Here is a 21,433-nt window from a genome sequence, read left to right on the forward strand (position 1 = left end):
ACGCAAAGGTCCACAAGGTCATCTACAAAACATAGCTGTTAAAGGGACTGAATGTGAGAGCTGAAATCTGGGGAGGCCCATGTTATGTGACCGTCTATTTCAGATGAAAAACATTAAACATGACATTTTAAAGGCCAAAAACACACCAGTCTAAGAAATATCTTATTCCACAGGTCAAAAACGCATGAAGCATAAAAAGATTTATTCCAAATATTATTTATTGACAAAGGAGTATGTTGCCAGATGTGGTTATAATGACAGAGACAATAAATTATCAAACTACAGTTCACACCTTGAGGCTACAATACAATATAAAATACACATAAATATTAACTTAGTAAAAAAAACATTTAAAACCCAGTCAGAGAACAAAGTGAGTTTGTTAAGGAAATAAGCTTTGCAGTCAAAAAGCAGTTTAACGCAGAAAAGAAGTCATTTCAATATAAAAAAAAATCAATATTCAGATAATATACATGTTATCTACATGCTGGGCTCAACCCAGGAGTCTGGTGGAGAAGTGCTCTGGAAATCTGAATTAAAAACAAATAGTGAGAACAAGGAATAAGGCACATGTTTGTTTAATGGAGTGAATATTTCAGAGCTTCCACCTGTCCAAATCTAATCCCATCTATGAGGCAGCAGGGAGCTAAAGGAGTTCAAACTGCAAAAACAAGCAGAATCTGAACCAGCAGATAGGTTTTGGTCTGGAACCCCTAAAGCCCCAACAATTAAGCCAACATAACCTCACATCTATAAGTCTGTAACACAATCTTTGCACAAAAAAATGCCTACATTCATATTGTTACTGTGCTGTGCAAAGTAAATGCTTGTGTTGAGTGTTCTTTTTGGATTAAAAGCACTACTGACCTGAAGTCTACCGCTGTGACTTCTTTGTATAAACCAGCATTAAAGCCAGCCAGAAAGAGCTCTTTGTCCCGTTAGGTTCACTGCCTGAACCTCCAGTTTGTTGGATGAAATATTCAGAAAACACATGCTTGCATGAAGAGACAAAAAGTATTATCAAGATGGTCCAGAAGGAGGAAAGAGTTTGTCCTGTTTCTGTCCATAAATACCGTCACATTCAACACAGTAAGGAACAGAAAACGTGGAGCTACATTGAGCATGAAAACTCATGGTTGAGGTCCTTCTTGTGTGCCTCTGTAGGAGTGGTCCTGCTGGTTTAAAACACCATCAGTTTGGATTTAGATCAAAAGATAAACCACAGAATCAGAGTCTTGTGGATCTCTCTGTGTATCTTCTCAATGATAAACATCAGCTGTGTTTATGGGTATGGTCATCCATCAACATCTTTGCAGTCTCTCGTACTTTAGACCGGGTTTGCCTTAATTTTGCTGTTGATCCAGTCGATGTAATGGGTGACACGGGTGTAGACTCCAGGCTTATCCTTCTGCCCGCACCCATCGCCCCAGCTGATCACACCCATCAGAGTCATCTTGTCATTGTTTCGACAGACGAGCGGGCCGCCGGAGTCTCCCTGTGGGTGAAGGTCAAGAAGCAAAATTAAGAAAGAGAACTAGATCGAGTAAATCAGCATTGATTTAATGAGGAGGTTAAGGGTAATAATTCAGCATTCTCACCTTGCAGGCGTCGTCGTGGCCTCGGGTGTCACCTGCACACAGCATGTTGGATGTAATCGTGCGATAAGACAGCACATCTGGGACGCAGCGCTCTTTGGGCCAAAGGCGAACATAACCTCTCTTAACACGCTCGGAGAACTCTGCAGAAACTGTGGAGTGAGTGTTTAAATTAGTATTTTGGCATCTCCTATCCAACAAGTCTCGGTCAAAAACAATTATATGGCTGGACCGTGTTTGGTCAGTTTGTGAATGTGTGGCTAAAATGTCTTGTTTCATTTAAGAACTAGATTGCCTAGTTTGACAGCTTAGTCCCAAGTTTCTTGAGCTGGACTCATCACGCTAGATGGTCTCATTTGCATAACGGACAGTTCCCCGCGTTTTCATTTTGAAAGTGCAACGGCCAATGAGGAAACTCCAACACTCGGCCGACCAATCGTGTAACTTCATCACTCACTCAGTGACAGACTTTTGCATTTGTAGGGCTGGCCCTCTGCAGTCCAGCCAAAAACAAATCAATTAAAGGTTTGTGGAAAAGCTTACTCTGCCCTCTGCTGGTCAGTGAAGAGAGAGATACCACAATAGTAGCCATGCAAAATTAGAGCGCGCCATGATGTTTGCTTACATTCTGAGTCTTTTCCATAGCCTGAGATCTCACACTCGGTCCAGTCGGGCAGCACCAGCCCACGTTCAGGCAGACACGCAGGAAGAACCTCCGGAGAGTTTACAGCACAGATGCCAATGTCCGTCTTCAGCTTCAAGAGAGCTGCAAGTGGAAAGTGACCAGAGGAAAAGTCAGGGTAATGCTCTGGGAAAATGTGGGATGAAAGCTGAGGGATGATTTTAGTGGTTTGACAAGCATCCGCTGCCCACCTAAGGTTCCATACCATCACTGCTGGGGGAAGGCATGGTAACTAAAGTGTCTCAGTCGATTATCATCATTATAGCATGCCAAAACTCAAAAATGCTGTTTTTCTTAGTTTATGAAAATCTGACCTTTTGATGCCACAAAGAATATTATATGCAAAAATTGTCTGTTGAAATGTTCACTCACCGATGTCATTGTCAAATGTCTCGTTGTCAAACTTCTCATGATTCCAGTACTTCTCAACCTTGAAAATCTGCTCGCTGCTGGAATTCTGTTTCCGAAACGTTCTTCCCAAAATCACTTCCAGTTTCTCTGCTTTATCACTGAAAGATAAGATGGGGAATATGTTTGGATGTTGCAAACATGTTAAATTACTGAATGTATTCGTGTGTGTGTGGGCAGGTGTGTCATTCTTACTTGTCCTCGAAGCAGTGTGCAGCTGACAGGACCCAACAGGAGTCGATGAGGACTCCTCCACATCGGTGAAAGTGTTTTCTGTGACGGGCCTGGTAGACATTAATGGCCACCTGCCACGGTTGCTCTGTGATGTCGCTCTCTCTGCCCCCAAACATGCGGAACGCCGGGCGATTCAGGGTGTTGTCTAAGCGCTGGCCACATGTTGCTACGGAGAGGACAGGTTGCAGGATGATGGTTAAATGACCGAAAAAATTACCACACATCAGAGGAAATGGACGGATTTTCATTTTATGTGAAGATGTCTCACCTCTGTTGTTAGTGGTAGGGGCACGTGGGCCGAGAGTGCTGATGATAGATGGATGTCTCACTATAAAAGACAAGTATGAGTAAGTAAGATAGCACATTGCTGCATGGAAGATTTCAGTTCCTAAACTAAATGAACTTGCAGTTTATAATCTCACTTCCACATTTTAACATTGCTGCACAATGAAACAATGGAATTAAAGGAACTCACAGCATTTAGGTATGTCACACAACTCCCAGGTCAGCTGCATGTTCTTGTAGGTGTGACACCATGGAGCCACGTCACCGTCTGGATTCCTGTTAGATAAAGGAAAAAGAAAAGCAATGAGTTATTCTGATCTTTCTGCATGCTAGGGGGAACCTCTCACAATGAACAACGGTGCTCTACCTGCAGAAGCTGTGGCTGCCCAGCCCGTTCTCTAGTGCATCTGATTTCCAAGCATTGTTGAGCTTGTGCTTGACAGCAGGAGAGTCCCACGGGAGGCAGCGAGAGCCACTCTTAGTGGCGGATGTTGTGCCTCTGTATGACTTACCGGAGCCCACCACACATTCTTGGTACTTATCTGCACCAAAACACACCGAGAAACTGAGTGTTAAAGCAATTCATTGTTTGATTGGTAGTATTTCAGCTTACTATATATTAGCTTTTTGTAAAGCCGTACCTTCTGGACATGTGGGCATGGAGCAGTACTCCCATTCGATCTGAGTGCCTTTATAGATGTAACACCAAGGAGTGTTGTCATTGTCAGGGTTCCTGAGGGGGAAAAGAAAGGCAAGGACAATGAGTAAACATGTTCATGCTTCACATAGATTAACTAAAAAAGCATGTCCTAAACCAAACTGTTTTAAAATGCATCATCCCAATAAGGTTTTGTAAAATAAGACAGATTGTCCAAATCTTAATTTTTGCATCTTTTTTTCTGCCTATTTTCCTGCAAAGTCAGTAATTCACGCCTCGTTGATTCATTTTTTTGCCTTTCAAAGTAAGCTATAATGCCACAATCAGACCAATAGATTCATTGCATTAAATGGATACACTGGCAAACGCATCATTCCTGCAGGTTTAATTAAAATTTGACCAACGTGTTTTGGATGATCAGACCCCCCGCCTTGATTTAATCGCTTTGAATATTTGCTGTTTATTCCTACAGATGTTCCGGCATTAAACGGATGACACTGGTCACATTATACCTGCAGAAGTTGTGATTGCCCAATCCAAGACTGCCGGCATCCACTTTTCTGGCGGTGAACCTCCTTCCTCTCAGAGACGTAGAGTTCCAGTTGATGCACTCTGTTCGTGAATGACTGGAGCTCCAGGTGCCGCGGTACCCTTCACCCTGCCCCACAACGCACTTCTCATTGGTGTCTGTTAGAGAATAAAGGGACAAAGTTAGACTGGATATAATGTCACTCATTTATATATGAGACTGATATCACTATAATAACTGAGCTAATTCATTTATTCTGACACAATAAAGCATGTTAATTAGATCTGGAAAAACTTTCAAAAACATTCCCACATATTTCGACACAATATGAAAACATTGTTATTTCTTATGTAAGCCATTAAACTCACCACTGTGCCCTAATAGCATTTATATAGTATTTTTTTCCAATTAGTGGTTTAAAACAATGACTAGACCTAAACTATGATGATCGTAAATGTAATCAGATTTATTGAGTCTGGCCTAACTCATTACTCTTTGGCTGAAATCACAATGCTGTGACCGCTGGAGTTTGCATAATTATCCCACCGAGAGGGCGGGGTGTCCCTAACGCCTCCAAGAGTCACCCGCAGAAACAAAAACATTCATATCCCAGAATGTCTTTCCATAGTTTATGATTCTTCTCTCCAAACCACAGGCCCATGACACCTACTGCGTGAGTCACACAGTCAGACTGTGACTTTATCTAGAGTCATTAACAAGTACGTAGAGCGTTTTAATCAGTGTTGTGTCACTTAACTGGCCACCCTGTTATGGACATGACTGGGTGTATTGTTGTTTTGAAAACAAATTCTAGACATAGTGAAAGATCTGGGGTGTACAAGTTGCAGCGCAGAAGACATTGAAGTACTTCTCCATAGTAATGATTTGCCTCTTTTCTCTGTTTTATAAACTGAATATTTTGGGATTTGGACTGGACAAAATAAGATGTCACGTTGGACACTGCCTCTGACATTTTACAGAATTTTTTTTAATCGATCAACCGAAAAAAAGCAGGTTAATTGTGCCGTAGATCATTGGTTCCCAACCTGGGGGTCCCAACCCCCATTAGGGGTCGCGAGGCCTCCTTTACTTTAAGGGGTGTAAGACAGCTTTTTAAAAAATATACAGTTGGTCTATCTCACATTTCTGTGAAGAAAACTTAATGAAATTGTTATTATTATTAAGATATAAGCTTTAAATATATCTCACAGGATCAGGGCACGGTGAAGACCTGAACGGCCTCGTCTTGCATTAGAAAAGTACGCAGTTAAAACAACCAAAGTTTTCAACCTAATTGAACAATGTCCAAGCGTCAGGGAGAAGAAAACACTGAATTTGTCAAAAAAAAGAAGCCTATTAAGTATGTATGGTTGTTAAAAATAAAATAAAAAAACATAATACAGACAAAGAATTGTATCGAAAGTTCCTAAAAATAACAGGAAGACTCATCTCTGATGTAATATTCAAAGGAAATAATTTGCTCAAAAACTTGCTCTGTGTCACAATCTATTGTCCCAAAGCTAATGTGGGTGGGAGTAATGGACCCAATATGCTTGTTTTATTGGCACAAATGGTTCCCATCTGTAGAAATGCACTTTTTAATGCTGAAGCACAATTTTATAATTTATAGCAAATTATTTCACGGACCCCTTGACCCCACTTCAGAATCAAAGCCTTAGATGAAAGAGTTTGTTGAGTACTTACTGATCTCACACTGAGTCCCACTGAAGCCTGGAGGACACTGACAGATGTAGTCTGAAGTGTACACGGCCTCCTTACAGGTCCCTCCGTTGTAGCACTGAGACACGTAGCAGTCTGGAAGACAGACAGAGAGCCGGTTAGTCAGTCATTCGTCATCCAGTTCTTCAGAAACCATTTCAATATCACAGTGTGATTGATTAGACATGACCACTTGCGTATACGGATAATTAAATCTGTGGGTTTGGCCTCGTGTGTCACATAGAAACATTGAGAAGGTTCATCCTGACTCTCAACCATCTGCAGAGCTTCACTTTTAATATACTGTGTCAACGCCAAGTGTTTCTTTTCTAGAGCGGAACTGGTTTTATGCCATCACCAGTCCGGTTTTTCATTTATTATTTCAACATTTCCTAAAGGCTAGCGTTCCGAATAACAGCACCCCACTCGCTGCCAGTGGTATGAGCTCACAGACGGAGCCGTTTGGCGGGCTGAAAATGTGGTTGTAATTTGTCTGAGGGAGGGGCAATCGTGCTGCACACAGAATTCGTCAATGGGGGTGAAAAGTGCGCACAAGGGCTCGTCTGGCAAGAGTATTTCAAACAATCTCAGACTAAACTACACCCACTCCAAAACACAGAAACCCAACGGCTCTTCATTTGGACGCACTGAAATAACAGAGATTTGGACACGTGAGTCAGGCAAACCAACAAAAAATAATCATCTGAGGTCGTAACAGCAAGTTAGAGGTAAAGTGAAGCTATAATGAAAGACAGAGAGGTCAGAGAGGGCAGGCAAGCAGACTGACAGACAAATGAACAAACAGAAGATCATATTCTGCTCATAAAGTCTGATTAGAAAGAGACAAGAAAGTCTGTGATTGTGTGTGTTTGCATTCATATCACACTCACTGATGACGGGCACAACATGACAACGCTCTCGTCCTCTTAATGCACAACGGCAATACTCCACACGCTGTCCCCTCCATTGCAGCCAAGTGTCCCCAAAACTACGCACTGCTGACGTCTCACTATTCGTACAAAGTACTGAGAAAACACACACACACACAAACAAACAATAAGTATACAGTCAATCAAACAGGGAGACACATAATCATTGTCACATGTAAAAGCGGTTAGAAACACGTGAATGACAAAAGTGAATTAAAAGAATCTGAGGATGGTGGTGATGGTGATGGTGGTGTTAAAGAGACAGACAAACAAAAAAGTGTGATGGGGCTCACAGGAGGTGTCAAATGAAGGTGAAGACTTCTCGACATGAATAATCAAAAGCGTCCGTCTGGATGGCCGCCGGGCAGGCTCACCTCTGTAAAAACGAGTCCCTCTCTTAGTGCGGATCAGGTCCACCTGCAACAGAAAAGAGATCATGTTAAACACAGAGCAGCAGTGAATGGGAACTGGTTGCATGGCTTTGGTTTCTTTAGGGTTCTACTGTGAACAATAACTTGAAACTTGCTTCACAAGCTGCTTTTAAGTTTTAGTCAAACATCACTTGTTGGTATACATACAGTACAGTAGTGCTCCAATACAAACCATTTGAGATTATGAGCTATACGGTTTCAAAGTCAAATAGTAAAAGAGAAATGAATGAATGTTTATTCTGTTGAGAGATTCATGAAGTAGGTTTTTGCATTTAAAATGTTGTCCAGCAGTGCACTCTTAAAGGGATAGCTCAGGTGTTTTGAAGTGGGGTTGTATGAGGTACTTATCCATACTCAGTGTATTACCTACAGTAGATGACGGTCGGCACGCCCCCAGTTTGGAGAAACAGACAGGAGTTACCGCACGGAAGCAAAGCAATACAGTGCTGTGGACGGGGCCAGCAGTGAAACGTATTTTAGCTACCTAAAAAATCAATGTCAGCTTAAGTGTACGCTATATTAAGAATATATTTTCACCTCTTTACATTGCCGTAAAACAGCCCTTTTTGACAGGGAACTGAAGCCGTTGTATTCATCTAGGCTCTCGCCAAAGCCACCAGACTCCATTCAAAAAACCTGTAATTTTACCTCGTAGAACATGTGATCTGCTGTTCTACCGCTGCCTCAATGAGTTAGTTGCGGTAGACCAGCAACTCCCGTGTTCTGTGAGGTAAAAAGACTGTTTTTTTTTCAATGGAGTCTGGTTGCTTTGACAAGAGCATTGATAACGGCTTCAGTTCTCCGTTGGAAACATAGACTGTATAGCTGATTCATGGCAAGGTAAACTGGCGAAAATATTCTAAATATATCGTACACTTAGACTGATATTGATTTCTTTTATTTTAGGTGGTTAAAATACGTTTTGCTGTTGGCCCATCCACAGCAGTACATTGCTTTGCTTCCGTGCGGTAACTCCTGTCTGCTTCTCCAAACTGGTTGCGTGCCGACTGTCATCTACTGTACACTGACTATGGATAAGTACCTCATACAACCCCACTTCAAAACACCCAAACTATCCCTTTAAGTCTCTTAAGATTGAGGGCACTAGCACGTGAGGGCTCCACCAAGGAGGCGTTTTCAAACCAAGACATGCAACAAAAACACAAATACAAACACACTAAATGTTTGCTCAGATAGTTTATAAACCACAAACATGGAAATGCATAAAGATAAGCTCTTGTTAAGTATGTAGGATTTGTAATTAATGGGCTGAAATATGCAAAACCACTTGTATGGTCCTCTCACGACGAGGATGCAGGACTTACATTGTCCGCTAGGGTGCAGCAGAGAGCAGACAGGAGCATTAATAGTCCAAGTGTTCTGGTCATTGCTTCTCAAGTGGTCTTCAGTTAGCTGGAAGGAGAATATAAATACATATTAGAAATGTGACGGAAGATTTTACAAGTTAATACAGTTAAGATGGATAGATGTAAGCGCTGAAGCTGTGTGAGGAGACTGAGTATGGACTTCATTGTTGCATGTCTATACATCTGAATCCTTTTGTCATGAATCTGTCATTAACACTGAGGCAACAATTGCAGGAAAACGATGGACACTGGTCACCGTCTCCTGACTATACTGTTTCTGTTTGGCTTCCTTCCTCCATCCCTACGCCTGCTATTGAGGAAGACCACCGGAGAGGAAAGGGTGGGAAAGGTGGGCTGCTTGTGGGAAACTGGAGGTCATTTTTTTATAGTTTCTTGAAGTTGTTCTTGACTAAGACAGGAAGTTTTAACAGCATGTCCAGTCTGATAGGACAACTGTATATATGTTTTTGTTATCCTGCTTGAATTAATTTCCCTTTTATCATAACTCATCCCACTATAGGAATAAACAGGAAGCAGATAATCTTCACTTCACTAAAAATGAGATGCCACATCAAAACAACACATCTGGACACAGCACGCAGGCACAGCAGAGAGTTTCTGCACCATACTGACAGCATTCCTCTTCTAACAGAGCAAAGCAGCAGCTGTGGGAGGATTAAAGTGACTCAGGACTTTAAAGCGTAAGAGGAGGAAACAGAAGGGGAGAGTCCCCAGAGCGAGAAAAAGTAAACTAAACTCATATTTCCTTTTTATACTCCTAGAAAAAAGATGTCTGATAACGGACTTGTTCCTCTTCTCTGTTTTAAAGGAGGCATGCAGAAAAGAGATACGGAAGAGAGAGAGAGCGCCTGTTGAAGTCAAGTGTGAGTAAACATGAGTCACAAAGGAAGGAGGGGGTAGAGAGGGAGATGAGAAAGAAGAAAAAGAAAGTTGCACACAATGAGGGCTGAAGAGTAGAAATTACCTCAATATAAAAATAACTTTAAGAAACTTCTTCTACAGACACTTGCATGCAAAGACCCAGACATACAGCAGTAACCACGTGCACACACGCCTGCACGTTTTATACTCTCCTCTCCGTCGGCTGGTTCTCCACTGACTCACCTTCTGTGGTTGACAGAGCTAATAGAAAACATGGCTGGGTTTTGATATATCAGTAGAACAGCTACGCTGGCAACCACAAACACACACATATAGACAAAGTGCTCAGGAACGTGGAAGCTAATTGACACCCCGACAAACACAAAGGTTTACTGTTCATTCTGCTCATTGTTCATCGGAGCAAAGACTCAAGGTCTCAGGGTTTGACTTTTAAAACACACACATGCATTCACACACTCACCATTAAGAGGACGGGTCCCTTGAAAGCTGTCCTCGCCTCACACAAATAAAAACCCCTATTGTCCTGCACTTGTTTTACCCCCCAACGGAGCCTCACTGGCAACAACACACTAGTTCCCTTTTTGTTTTCCTTTGTGCAGCTGCTCTGCTCTGTCCAGTCAGCCGCCCCTCTCTCTCTCTCCAGCCCTGTCAGCTAAAAACATATGTTTCCTGCTAAAACACTGCCAGCGCGGGCCCCATGTATTTCGGAAACGTGCGTACATATCAATACATGCACGCAGACCAACACGCACACATCAGATATGAACATATGTGTACCCCACCCTTTTTGAAGCCTGTGGTGTCTCACATGCAGAGGCCCTGTTTGGGGCGCCATAAACACCACTCCTTTGGCAATCCCTCAAGAGTTTTAGCTGTTTTTGTGGTCTGTCTTACAACATTTAATGCATATGAACAGACATTAACACACAAGATACACATGAACATAACAACGTCTAATTAACAGGATACAAAGTAAAACTGTGGCTGCTCTTTTAATTTTATGTAGTTAATAGAACTAATTTCCTAGAGATGATCAGCTCTTACAAACTGTGTTTTTTGTGTTAGTTGCAGTTATCTGACTGTCAAAACCTCTTAGTAGCGTCACCATTAGATGTATCGCACATGTTCTTTTTCAGGATAACTGGGGCTATTTGAAAATGAAGAAATATTTGATGTGAATTTATGTTTGCCTGGAGAAACAAAATGCATTTTATTCATTTTATTTTAATTCTGAAAGTGTCAAATATTAGAGAACAGTAATCCAACTAATCAGTAAAATCTGTGAGGTTTTTGATGTAACTTGCAGCAACTATGGCTTTACAACAACCTCATAACCAGTAAACACAACAGGCAAAAAGGATTATTCAATTCAGGTTTTACTCAAGTCAAACTATGTCGCTAACCTTTTTGATTGCATATGGATCAAATAAGAGATAATGTACAGTGAGCCGGTCTTTGTTGTGAAATAAACCCTGACAGAAGGGGTTTATTTCACAACAATGACCCGCTAGCTGTACATTATCCTGCTTATTACACGGCTACTTACTTAAGAAATCCCTAATTTGACACAAAAACGGTCTACCAGAGTCCGACATCAGAACTGCGCCCATAGCAACGGTCTGTTATAAAGAAATAACAGACCATAGAACGCCGTGATTGACCAATCGAGTATTAAACAAAGCCGTGCAATAATAGCCAATAAATAACATCAGTAAAGTGTGAACTCTTTACAGTCTCTTCTCCCATTAAGGAACATGAGACCCAACCAAACACTGATGCGCACATGTTGCTTGGATCGCCATAACAACGCATCGGGAGGGGTTACAACCAATAATGACAGCTCATTTTGCTCATTAGAACCAGAGCTATTGCTATTCTGACTGGTAGTGAGATACAACGATCGCTTCATGAGCAATCCTCTCTTTAAAAACAAGAGGGACACCAGCCCAGTCCCAATGGTGCAGATAGGGTTAAGGCATCTGTCAGTTACACCCAATCAGTTAATAGCTGAAACATGTACAACCACGTATGCAGCCTGAGGAGAGTGCGGTTACCTTAGTAGGTCAAATATGTATGGAAGAAATGAAAACATCTTTGGAGTAGCAGCCAGACTGTGAGTCAGCAGCAGCTCCACAACAGCAGTTTTAAGATGCGCCACCTCAATAGAAGCAACAGACGATAAGACAGACGCACACAAACACACTCACAGGATTTACTGTATGTCTAAAGCTGAAAGTAAATGTTTTCCGCCAACGTTATTCATCTCCTGTTAGTGTGCAGTTTCGGTGTATTCAAAGAAACTGGGCCTAAGTGCTGAGCACAATCTTTGACTTCTTAGCAGTGAGTTCACCGCACCATTATCGAGGATGTGTAATGATGATGGAGCGCTGAGGTTGTAAAGGTCGGAGGCGAGACATTCTTGTCTTCCAGTAACAAGTCCGAAAAGTCTAAAACGGTGAGAATGGTTAGACGGCGTGCAGGGAACATAGTTGCATCTGCCTGTGAAGTTCAAATTATGGTTCAGTGTGCACTTTAAAGCATCTCTGAAGTTACTTTACCTGCCACCGTAGTTCTTCAAAACTGCGGTAACGTGAGCCGTTGAGTGCAAAACCACGGTACCGCCAGCCGCTGTCTGTCTTCCGTTGCTCCCAGAGTAGTGTTATTATAGTAAAATGACCTCTGAGCGAGGCGAACGCGTTACCACGTTGTTGCACTCGGCGGCTGACGTTACCACAGTCTTGGAAAGGGAGGAGTGAGCGCCGGGGTACTCAGTTGGTTGCAATATGCAACCACACTACTAGATGCTGCCAAATCCTACACACTGTACCTTTAATAAAGTTAGAGCGGGTGGACTGCCCATGCTGGCAGCCGGGGGAGGAACTGGCAGAGGAAACACCTTCACAGGGAGTATTATTGCACTTTTATGGTCTTGTTTTCTTTGGCACTGGAGTTACTTTCTTTACAATATTTCTTAGAGAGCTCAACATTCTTGTGATTGGATTGTAAATCCCATTCTCTTGTCACAGCAGGTTGGCGGCGGCAGCAAATGTGAACCTCAAAACACGTTTTTGAACTGGTTTGACCTGCTGGGAACCCTAAACCTGCATTCACCTGGTACAATAGTTTACCTGGCACAACACCTTCAGCTAAGGCGTTGTTTCTTCAGTTAAGTTTGCATGTGTGTAGCATAATTGTTGATGATGTGTCATGGCATGCCATGTCTGTAAGCTACTTAGAAGGAATTATGCATTCTTTACTCGAGGGGGATTTCTGTCAAGCTTCAATAACCCAGCTGTGATCCGTCTCTGAACACTCCCTGAGAACAGAGGGCTGCATTGTTGTCTTACAGTACAGCTCCCCTCTGTGCTCAATATGAAGCTCCTTATCAGAAAGAAAACACAGAAAAGAGGCAGGTAGAAAAGAGCAGGTGTTGACGTTAGAAATGAGTATAGGCTGAGGAGATAATGGAGTATGAGAATGCTACGTGGAAGGAGATGAAAGGATGGAGAGAAAGGGGAGAAGGGAAAAAAGAGGGAGAGAAAGGAGATGAAATGAAAACCCTGAGGTCAGCAGAAAGACGGTGACTAGTCCTGAGTCATCCCAGCTTCCAGGGCTACACAGAGACACAGATGGAGGCATTGATGGGATTTATGACCAGTATTGAAACAATTAGGTGAAGATATATAGGATGAATAGAGATGTGAAAGAGGGTTTTTGTTCAAGTGAAACTCTGCTTTAGTTGCAGCTCAGTATCGGTTTCAGCGTCATCCTCTGGACCGATTGTTCCCACAGTCTGAACCAGCTCTACATCCCCTGTCTGACCTGCTCTTAACTTACAGCTTTAAGGCTGATCCTGTGAGTCACAAACATCAGTGTGAGGCACAAACACAGCTGACCACAGCTCCTGGGAATGCAGATAATGGATACAAACTCTACTTTCTCTCAACATGCAACAGCACACACAGTATCAGTGTGAGAGTATCAGCGATGACGGATGCGCGGGAGGAGAATTCCCAAAGCAAAATCCAACTCATTATCCTGATAAGAACCTGCATGATCCTGTGCAGGTTTTGGCTCACATACACACTCACACATACAGGCAGGGATCACAGTATCATAGCGGGGATGTTCCTCGTTAACAAACACACACTGAGTCCGACCGCAAGGTACAAAATCACCATGTTCTTGTAACATTTTGAGTTGCAAAAAGATCTGAAGTGACACCATTTTTACTTTCCGAGAAGTGTTTGTGGGTGAAGAGGAGTGTGTGTGTGAGGCGGTGAAGTATTTCCTACAGTATTCTCACCAGATTAAACAGGTGGATGTGGATGTGAGAGAGGTAAATAAAGAGTTGCTGAAGTCAGAGTGAGAAAGTGTTGGGATGCCAAATGAATGAGTGAGCACAAGGTGAGCCAAAGTCACAGTTTCACCTCCCAACACAGACTATGGACCAAATTAATGTCACCATTATACAGTGTGGTAGCACTAACGTTTAATTTAGGGCTGTCAGAGTTAATGCGATAACAATGCGTTAACACCAATTTGTTTTAACGCCACTAATTTCTTTAATGCATTAATGCAACTTGCGATTTTTAGGTTGTAGCGGCTCAGTTTTAGTTCAGCGAAGGAGGCTAAATAATGCTCCAAACTTACGCTAATTTTGGCGAGGAAAAACTGGCATGGCCATTTTCAAAGGGGTCTGATTGACCTCTGACCTCCAGATATGTGACTGAAAATGGGTCCGATCAGTACCCACGGGTCTCCCCTTTACAGACATGCCCACTTTATGATAATCACATGCAGTTTGGGGCAAGTCATAGTCAAGTCAGCACACTGACACACTGACAGCTGTTGTTGCCTGTTGGGCTGCAGTTTGCCATGTTATGATTTGAGCATGTTTTTTATGTTAAATGCAGTACCTGTGAGGGTTTCTGGACAATATCTGTCATTGTTTTGTGTTGTTAATTGATTTCCAATAATAAATATATACATGCATTTGCATAAAGCAGCATATTTGCCCACTCCCATGTTGAGTATTAAATACTTGATAAATCTCCCTTTAAGGTGCATTTTGAACAGATAAAAATGCGATTAATCCCGATTAACTATTTTAATCGATTGACAGCCCTAGTTTAAATGTATATTCCATATTGTATTTCTGATTTCATTTCACATGAGATATTAATTGATTTCTGCTAATTAGCATTAAATAAGATGGGAGAATTGTGTGTCAAGATAACTCCATATTATTATCTAATAACAACAGACTCAACTGTCAGACTTTATGCATTAATACTGAATATTACCCAGCCATACTAATTTGGCTTATCGTGGTTAAAATATCTTAATTGATTTTCATCAAATGTGCCAGATTTTATGTATTTCCTCTTGAAACATCAAATAACGATCATCTCAGTCTATCCTATATGAACTCTACAACCTTAGATAATTATCACTTTTAAACACAAGAAGAACACTGTTAAGAATTTCCCAGTAAAATAACAGTAAAGAACTGGCAGCAGGGTTGCCTTTATGTTACTGTAAAATTAACATTATCATACTGTTGCTGAAATTTACAGCTTTGTACTGTTAATGAAAAATACTGGGGTTTTTTAAAATTAATTTCACAGTATTTTACAGTTAATTTATTGTTTAAAGATACACTATATAGCTGTTTTTCACCTTTCTTTTACATTATCTTACTGATTTGTTTCAATGCACTATTTAGGTTGTATTTTTTACATACATTTTAATAAACATTATTGTTTGCTTAGATGAATAGCAGGTTACAGACATATAGTCACACTAAATACAATTAAAGGCACTTGTTAGGAAAAAGGCTATAATAGACTTGTTGACACTTTTCCCAAAATGTCTGTCTCTAGCTGGCTACAAGCACAGAATGCAAACCATAACAACATGTGAGTGAAGAACAATAAAGCTAATTCACTGATTTTACAATCATGTACAATGTACAAGCCTCACATGTGCAGATCAGGTCCCAGAATAAAAAAAATACTGCATGAAACTGTTACTGATGATACTTTAGACAGTTGATCAGCAGTAAAGTTCTGTTTTTAAGAATGCATTATAGTTCAGTTAAAAAACAAACAGCCTATGAGCGTAATTTAACAGGTTTTCTTTTGTATTAACAGTAAAGCACTGTTTTAAGCAATAACAGGTTGAAATCCTGCTGTAAATGAACAGCAATTGTTTACATTGAAGTTTTAGCAGAAAACAGCCTGGTGCATCCTCTGTCTGCATCTGAGTCAAATAAAAACAGCTCTTACCAGATGAAAGTCTTGTGAATGTCTGTTTCTCTGCAGCAGTAGTGTTGGTGTCCTCTGGTTTAGTCGCTCAGATTGAACTGCTCTCTCTTCTCCTCTCAGGTTTTATTTGAGCGCTCCGGTTCCTGCGGTGCGTGAAGTGGGAGGGGTCAGCGGGGAATCGAGGCTGGCAGGCCGGATGATGATGCAGCCTGCTGGGCGGGACCGTCCCAAGAGCCCCCCTGGAGGCTCACTGGGAAAATCACAAAAGATCTGAAGTATTTTATCAGGAAGTCTTTAAAAGTACAAGGTAAATAAAACTTTCTGAAAATAGACCTCTGGAATTAATAATTTCCTAAATCTTAAAAGACAACAATTATATTTATATATTTATTATAACTGACATTTTTCAGGATATTTTGTTCTACAAGACAAACAGACCACCAATCAACACCTGTGAAAAAATACATATATATATTTTTTTATTTAAAGGGACTATTTGTAACTTTCAGAAATGCTTGTTAACAGCGACACCTGTGGCCGTTAAGTCAACGAAAGTCAGCGTCGGGTTCGTGCTTGTGCTCGCTCTAAATAGACATGAACGAGCATCGCTCAAAACAGTGAGGCGACACACGTCAGCTAAAACCACAATATCACTCTATATTTCAGCTGCTTGGCAGTAATGTTAGCTGACCAGACGAAGGTCTCTCCATGAATCAATGCTGATCCTAGTGTTGGCTTTTCCTGCCTGAGCCTCCGGGGCTCCGCAGCGAGTAACGTTATCGTGTCTGACCGCGGCCGGAGGGAACAGGGAAGACACCGGCACCCGGTTGGAGACGATAACGTTTCTCGCTGCGGAGCCAATGATTTATGGCTAAGTACTATACTAAAGTAGTATCAACAAGTATAAGACAAGTATACTTAGACTTCTCTGTATACTTGTGAGTATAAACTAAGTATACTTTAGAATATGTCTGATAGGTACATAAAAAGTAAACTGAAAGTATACTCTTATTTTAAGTTTAAAATAAGTATACTAATAGCACACTTGAATAAACTTCTGTTTGGTGAGGGACAAAGAAGGAATTTGACTTAAAACCAGAATATTACATTCTGATATCTATATACAACAAGTACTGTAAATACATGTACTATAGCCTTTGAATGCACATAGCCTCCACACACAGTGTCTGCAGTGGGTGTAGTATTTTATCATGTATTGTGTTGTCACGTTTTTAAACTACCAGAGCTATTAAACTAACTGATAGACTAGACTAAGTGTGCAGTGACATTAAAACTATTGATTTTTCGCCCTGTCAGTGATCTCTGTCAGTCTGTGGGTGACATTATATCGGTGTGGTTAACCACCTGGCACCAGGACTCATTAGTTACAACCACAATCCTCTTTATTCAACCCATCCCTTCCTCAGGAAATCAGTCACAAATTAGCCTCAGGAATAGCGCCATCCTCTCTTAGTAGTGATTTTATTTGCATTGGATAATTCACGTTCATTGTTTTTACTGTGTGTAAACTCCACATTAAATAACTGAGAACGTGGTACTTGAGGATGTAATGGGCGTTGGTACTGTAGTTAGTTTGGCGTCTGTCCTCTTTGTTTCCATCTGTGTTAGATTACAGCGCACTCCCACTTCTTGATGAGGGAAATCAAACGTAAACACACACGTACAAATGTTTTTAAAAATGTAATCTATAACAGACAGCTCAAACTAAACATCAGGTTCTTATCTCTTTGAGTTCTTCTCTGTTCCTTTAACACATAATACATATTCATTACACAATTGACCGTTTACTGCACACCTCTTCCCATGTGTTGAATGATTCAATCCTTTTTTTGACCGCCCATTACTTACATTGTGCAAAGATTGGCACGTAAAGGCATTTCAGAAAGAACACAAACACCTGTTCTAAACATTTTTGTTTACTTTCTTAATGTGTGGGTGAATGTTTTCAATTCCTTGGACTCAGATGCTCCAAATCCATAAACAGAGTAGTAAGTGCCACGTATAATGAATAAACAAGAATCTGTTGTAGTGAAGTTTGAGCAGAGACACAACAACAAGTTTTCTATCTGAGTAGGCCTATATATCACATACTGTATATATTCCAGTGATCTACACACTGTATGTAGCCTATATCACAGTATTGTTCATGCCAAGCTAACCAGCTGCTGGCTATAGGCCTACGTTTAACAAGGCAAGTTTATTTATAGCACATTTCAGCAACAAGGCAATTCAAAGCACTTTACATAACAACATAACAGACAAATATGATATGTGGTATTGATATTCTCATAGCCGTTACATTGGAATTCCATTGCTAGGCAACAGCTTGTTTCCATGTTTACTTCTTGTCAGCAGCTGATGCCATTCATATGGAGTGACATGACATATGAGCGCTCCAGGGATGAGGTATTTTTGTAGACCAACCATCACCCTGGGTTCCCTCGACAAAAAGCCAATGAGATTTTTCCATTGGGTTTTTGCAGAAAATAAGCTCTGTGACAAGCAAACGTTTATGATATGTACACATGTTGTTCAGCAAGATAATCTCCACAAATGAACACCACTTTTGAATGATTTTTGAAGTGTGAATGCAAAACTAACAATTAACTAACTAACTAATGTTAGGCTATAAATGAACTACACCACAGTCGCATGAGTACACACAACGCGGCTGTAAAGGCAGACGAGTCGTCGTGATGACGTTTAGTAGTCTTATTTAGCCACTTGTTAGCAACCGCCTTTTTTAAGGACAAATAAAGGCTTCAAAATTCATGTATTTATTGATGTATTTCATGTTTAAGAACAAGACGTTAAAATCTCTTAAGCTTGCGTTAACTACAGACTTTATTTCAGACATCTAACTAAAAACACATTAAAAAAACCCAGTGACTTCCAGACGAGGGAACTGGAAGTGCTAAAATACTAACTCATTTCCTGGTTTTAGGACTCATTCCTGTTTAACTGCAACAGGAAATAAACTTGGACACATTAATGATTACGTTTACAACTGTGTAATGGTCTATAACTATAGCTTTCGGCAGGATATTAAATAAGTGTATGTGGCAAATTGTCAAACTATTGCTTTAGCAGTTTCAATTTTGTATTAGCTAACACATTAGCCAATAATATATATCTATATTATAACAATAATATAATATTAACAATCATAAAAAGGTACTGACAGATGATAAACATATGCTAGTAAGGGTTGCTACTATCATCTGTTGCTAGTGGCAACCGTTGCTAGTAAGGGTTGCTACTAGTAACAGAATGTTCAACTGAAACTAACTGCTGGTGGCAGAATACAAAGATAAACGTGGCGGAAAAGAAACTCTTGTGTCATACTACGTGCAACATTTAAGCCATTTCCACAGGCTAGGATTACATGACTAAACAAAGCTAAATAGGACAACAATGGTCTTTCATTATGAGTTCCATCTGACTGCCATGAAGCCCTCTCTGTTGTGTGCTTACTGTGAAAAAAGATCAGGAAGCAGCACCATATTTCGTTAGAAGTTATAAACAGGAAAGCCTTTTTTTTTCTTCTTACAAACATTTACAATCTGATAAAGTGCACATTACACGCCCACAGATTACGTCAGAGGAACGTCAGTTATGTGTTAACAAATACTACCGATGAAGTCTGTTGGTTGTGTCAGAGTAAGTTGACCGTTTCCACGTGCTGTATTCAAAAATAACAAGTGAGGAAATGAAAAACATCACTGCTGTGTTATCTGGAAATTCGGAAGTGCATCCTCCCCAAATACTACGTCTGTTGGTTCGACAGTAATGACGTTGCAAAGAGAATGTTTGATGTCAAGCAGTTCAAATAAGAATAGCTGTCTTTTGAGTGTCTTTTTGAAGACTTTAAATCTATGGGTTCAGTTTTAACAGGTATTTTAACCTCCATGAAATTAAGATGTTGGATGATCTGTAATGTATCTTAGTAGATCTGCTACACGTGAATAAGAAAAGGAAACAGCTGCATTACAAAATAGTGTTAACAAACCATGAATAGCATTAAAAAGGAAGATAGAAAGTTTTCACTGTAATTCAAGAGGGAGACATGCAGTAATAGACGTTGTCAGCTCATGAAAGCAGATAGGGGGGGGGGGGTGATTCTGGTGTTCTGAATGGTTTGGGAAGTTGAGCCATCATTAGCGAGAAGTTGTAAAACGGAGTCTTTGTCAATTCCCAAAATAGTGGCAGCCTTAGACTCCATAATAACATCAGTGAATACAGGAATTGTCCTTTTGTAAGCTTTGACACTACTTAATGGACTATTCCACAGAAATGATAGGCTACTTTAAAGGACCAGTGTGTAACATTTAGGGGGATCCATTGTCAGAAATAGAATATAATATTAATAAGTATGTTTTCTTTGGTGTATAATCACCAGAACATAAGAATTGTTGTGTTTTCGTTCTTTTCCTGCTTGGGTCGGAGTCGATAACGTTTCTCGCTCCCATCGTCGTTGTCGCTCTCTCTCTCTCTTGCTTCACAACTCACTTCCCACGTACATGAGTAGTAGTATTTCTTAAATTTAAACCTTGTATAATGGCAAGGCTATTTCAAATTGTTCCATGTGGGACAATTCAAGTTGAGTTCTTTGTGTTGCCCTTAACTTAAGTGTATTATTGACACATTGATTTAGAACTGCAAACTAAAACTTGCATCATATGTGTTCGTTACACTGTGCGATTATGAGAAATTTATTAGAATCGATATTTTTTCATGGTATTTTTATTTTATATATATATATATATATATATATATATACACACACACATATTTTTGAGTAGTATATATATATATATGTATATACACATACATATAATAATAATAATACATTTTATTTATATAGCACTTTTCAAGAAACTCAAAGACACTCTACACAGATAAAATATACTTTACACAGATTTTAAAAAAAAGAATATACAACTAAAAATGTCTTAAAAATATTATATATATAGTATTTCTAGTATAGAAATACTATATATATATATAATGTAATATAGTATTTATATATAATATATTATTTAGTTTTATTTTATTTTATAAGAAATTTTGATTAGTATATACAGTATATATGTATATACACATACATATAATAATAATAATAATAATAATAATAATAATACATTTTATTTACATAGCCCTTTTCAAGAAACTCAAAGACACTTTACACAGATAAAGTATTAAATAAAGAAATAAATATATTACTAAAAGTTACTTTTAAAAATATTATATATATCAAATATATATATTATATAATGTAATATATTATGTATATATGTATATAGTATTATTATATTTTATGTATATAATAATGTAATATATTATTTTGTTTTATTTTATTTTTTTAAGACATTTTGAGTAGTATTTCTTAAATTTAAATTTTCT

At 39.8% G+C, this 21,433-nt stretch overlaps 1 protein-coding gene and 1 long non-coding RNA gene across 8 annotated transcripts; one reads left to right on the forward strand and one right to left on the reverse strand.

Annotated features, from left to right (window-relative positions):
* Nucleotides 1–200: 200 nt before the first annotated feature.
* Nucleotides 201–16,170, reverse strand: plat (plasminogen activator, tissue). Of its 7 annotated transcripts, none has more exons than XM_074639294.1 (15): nucleotides 16,031–16,170; nucleotides 8,796–8,883; nucleotides 7,414–7,456; nucleotides 7,001–7,135; nucleotides 6,096–6,206; nucleotides 4,375–4,549; nucleotides 3,846–3,937; nucleotides 3,572–3,746; nucleotides 3,395–3,480; nucleotides 3,188–3,247; nucleotides 2,881–3,085; nucleotides 2,650–2,786; nucleotides 2,221–2,361; nucleotides 1,599–1,747; nucleotides 201–1,495 (listed from the first exon to the last, which is right to left on the reverse strand). In XM_074639294.1, the coding sequence occupies exons 2-15, from the start codon at nucleotides 8,856–8,858 to the stop codon at nucleotides 1,328–1,330; spliced, it is 1,740 nt and encodes a 579-aa protein (XP_074495395.1). In that variant the 5' UTR covers nucleotides 8,859–8,883; nucleotides 16,031–16,170; the 3' UTR covers nucleotides 201–1,327. The 7 variants fall into 7 exon arrangements, with proteins under 7 accessions (XP_074495395.1, XP_074495393.1, XP_074495396.1 ...); XM_074639292.1 differs by having other exon boundaries at nucleotides 7,333–7,456; XM_074639295.1 differs by lacking the exon at nucleotides 16,031–16,170 and adding an exon at nucleotides 10,201–10,521.
* LOC141769844 (uncharacterized) lies at nucleotides 9,448–16,268 on the forward strand. The gene is made up of 3 exons (XR_012594341.1): nucleotides 9,448–9,583; nucleotides 9,667–9,721; nucleotides 16,130–16,268. It is a non-coding gene; the product is annotated as an uncharacterized LOC141769844 (long non-coding RNA).
* Nucleotides 16,269–21,433: the final 5,165 nt, after the last annotated feature.

Source organism: Sebastes fasciatus, chromosome 6 (genome assembly GCF_043250625.1).
Source record: "Sebastes fasciatus isolate fSebFas1 chromosome 6, fSebFas1.pri, whole genome shotgun sequence".
Classification (NCBI taxonomy): domain Eukaryota; kingdom Metazoa; phylum Chordata; class Actinopteri; order Perciformes; family Sebastidae; genus Sebastes; species Sebastes fasciatus.

What these genes read in the sequence shown, in the direction of transcription:
- plat (XM_074639292.1), bottom strand. Translation starts at nt 8,858, where the DNA reads ATGACCAGAACACTTGGACTATTAATGCTCCTGTCTGCTCTCTGCTGC. An exon ending in GCTGCACCCTAGCGGACAAT is followed by an intron (nt 7,457 to 8,795) that starts GTAAGTCCTGCA and finishes TTTCTGTTGCAG; the next exon opens with GTGGACCTGATCCGCACTAA. An exon ending in ACCTTCATTTGACACCTCCT is followed by an intron (nt 7,136 to 7,332) that starts GTGAGCCCCATC and finishes GTGTTTTCTCAG; the next exon opens with TACTTTGTACGAATAGTGAG.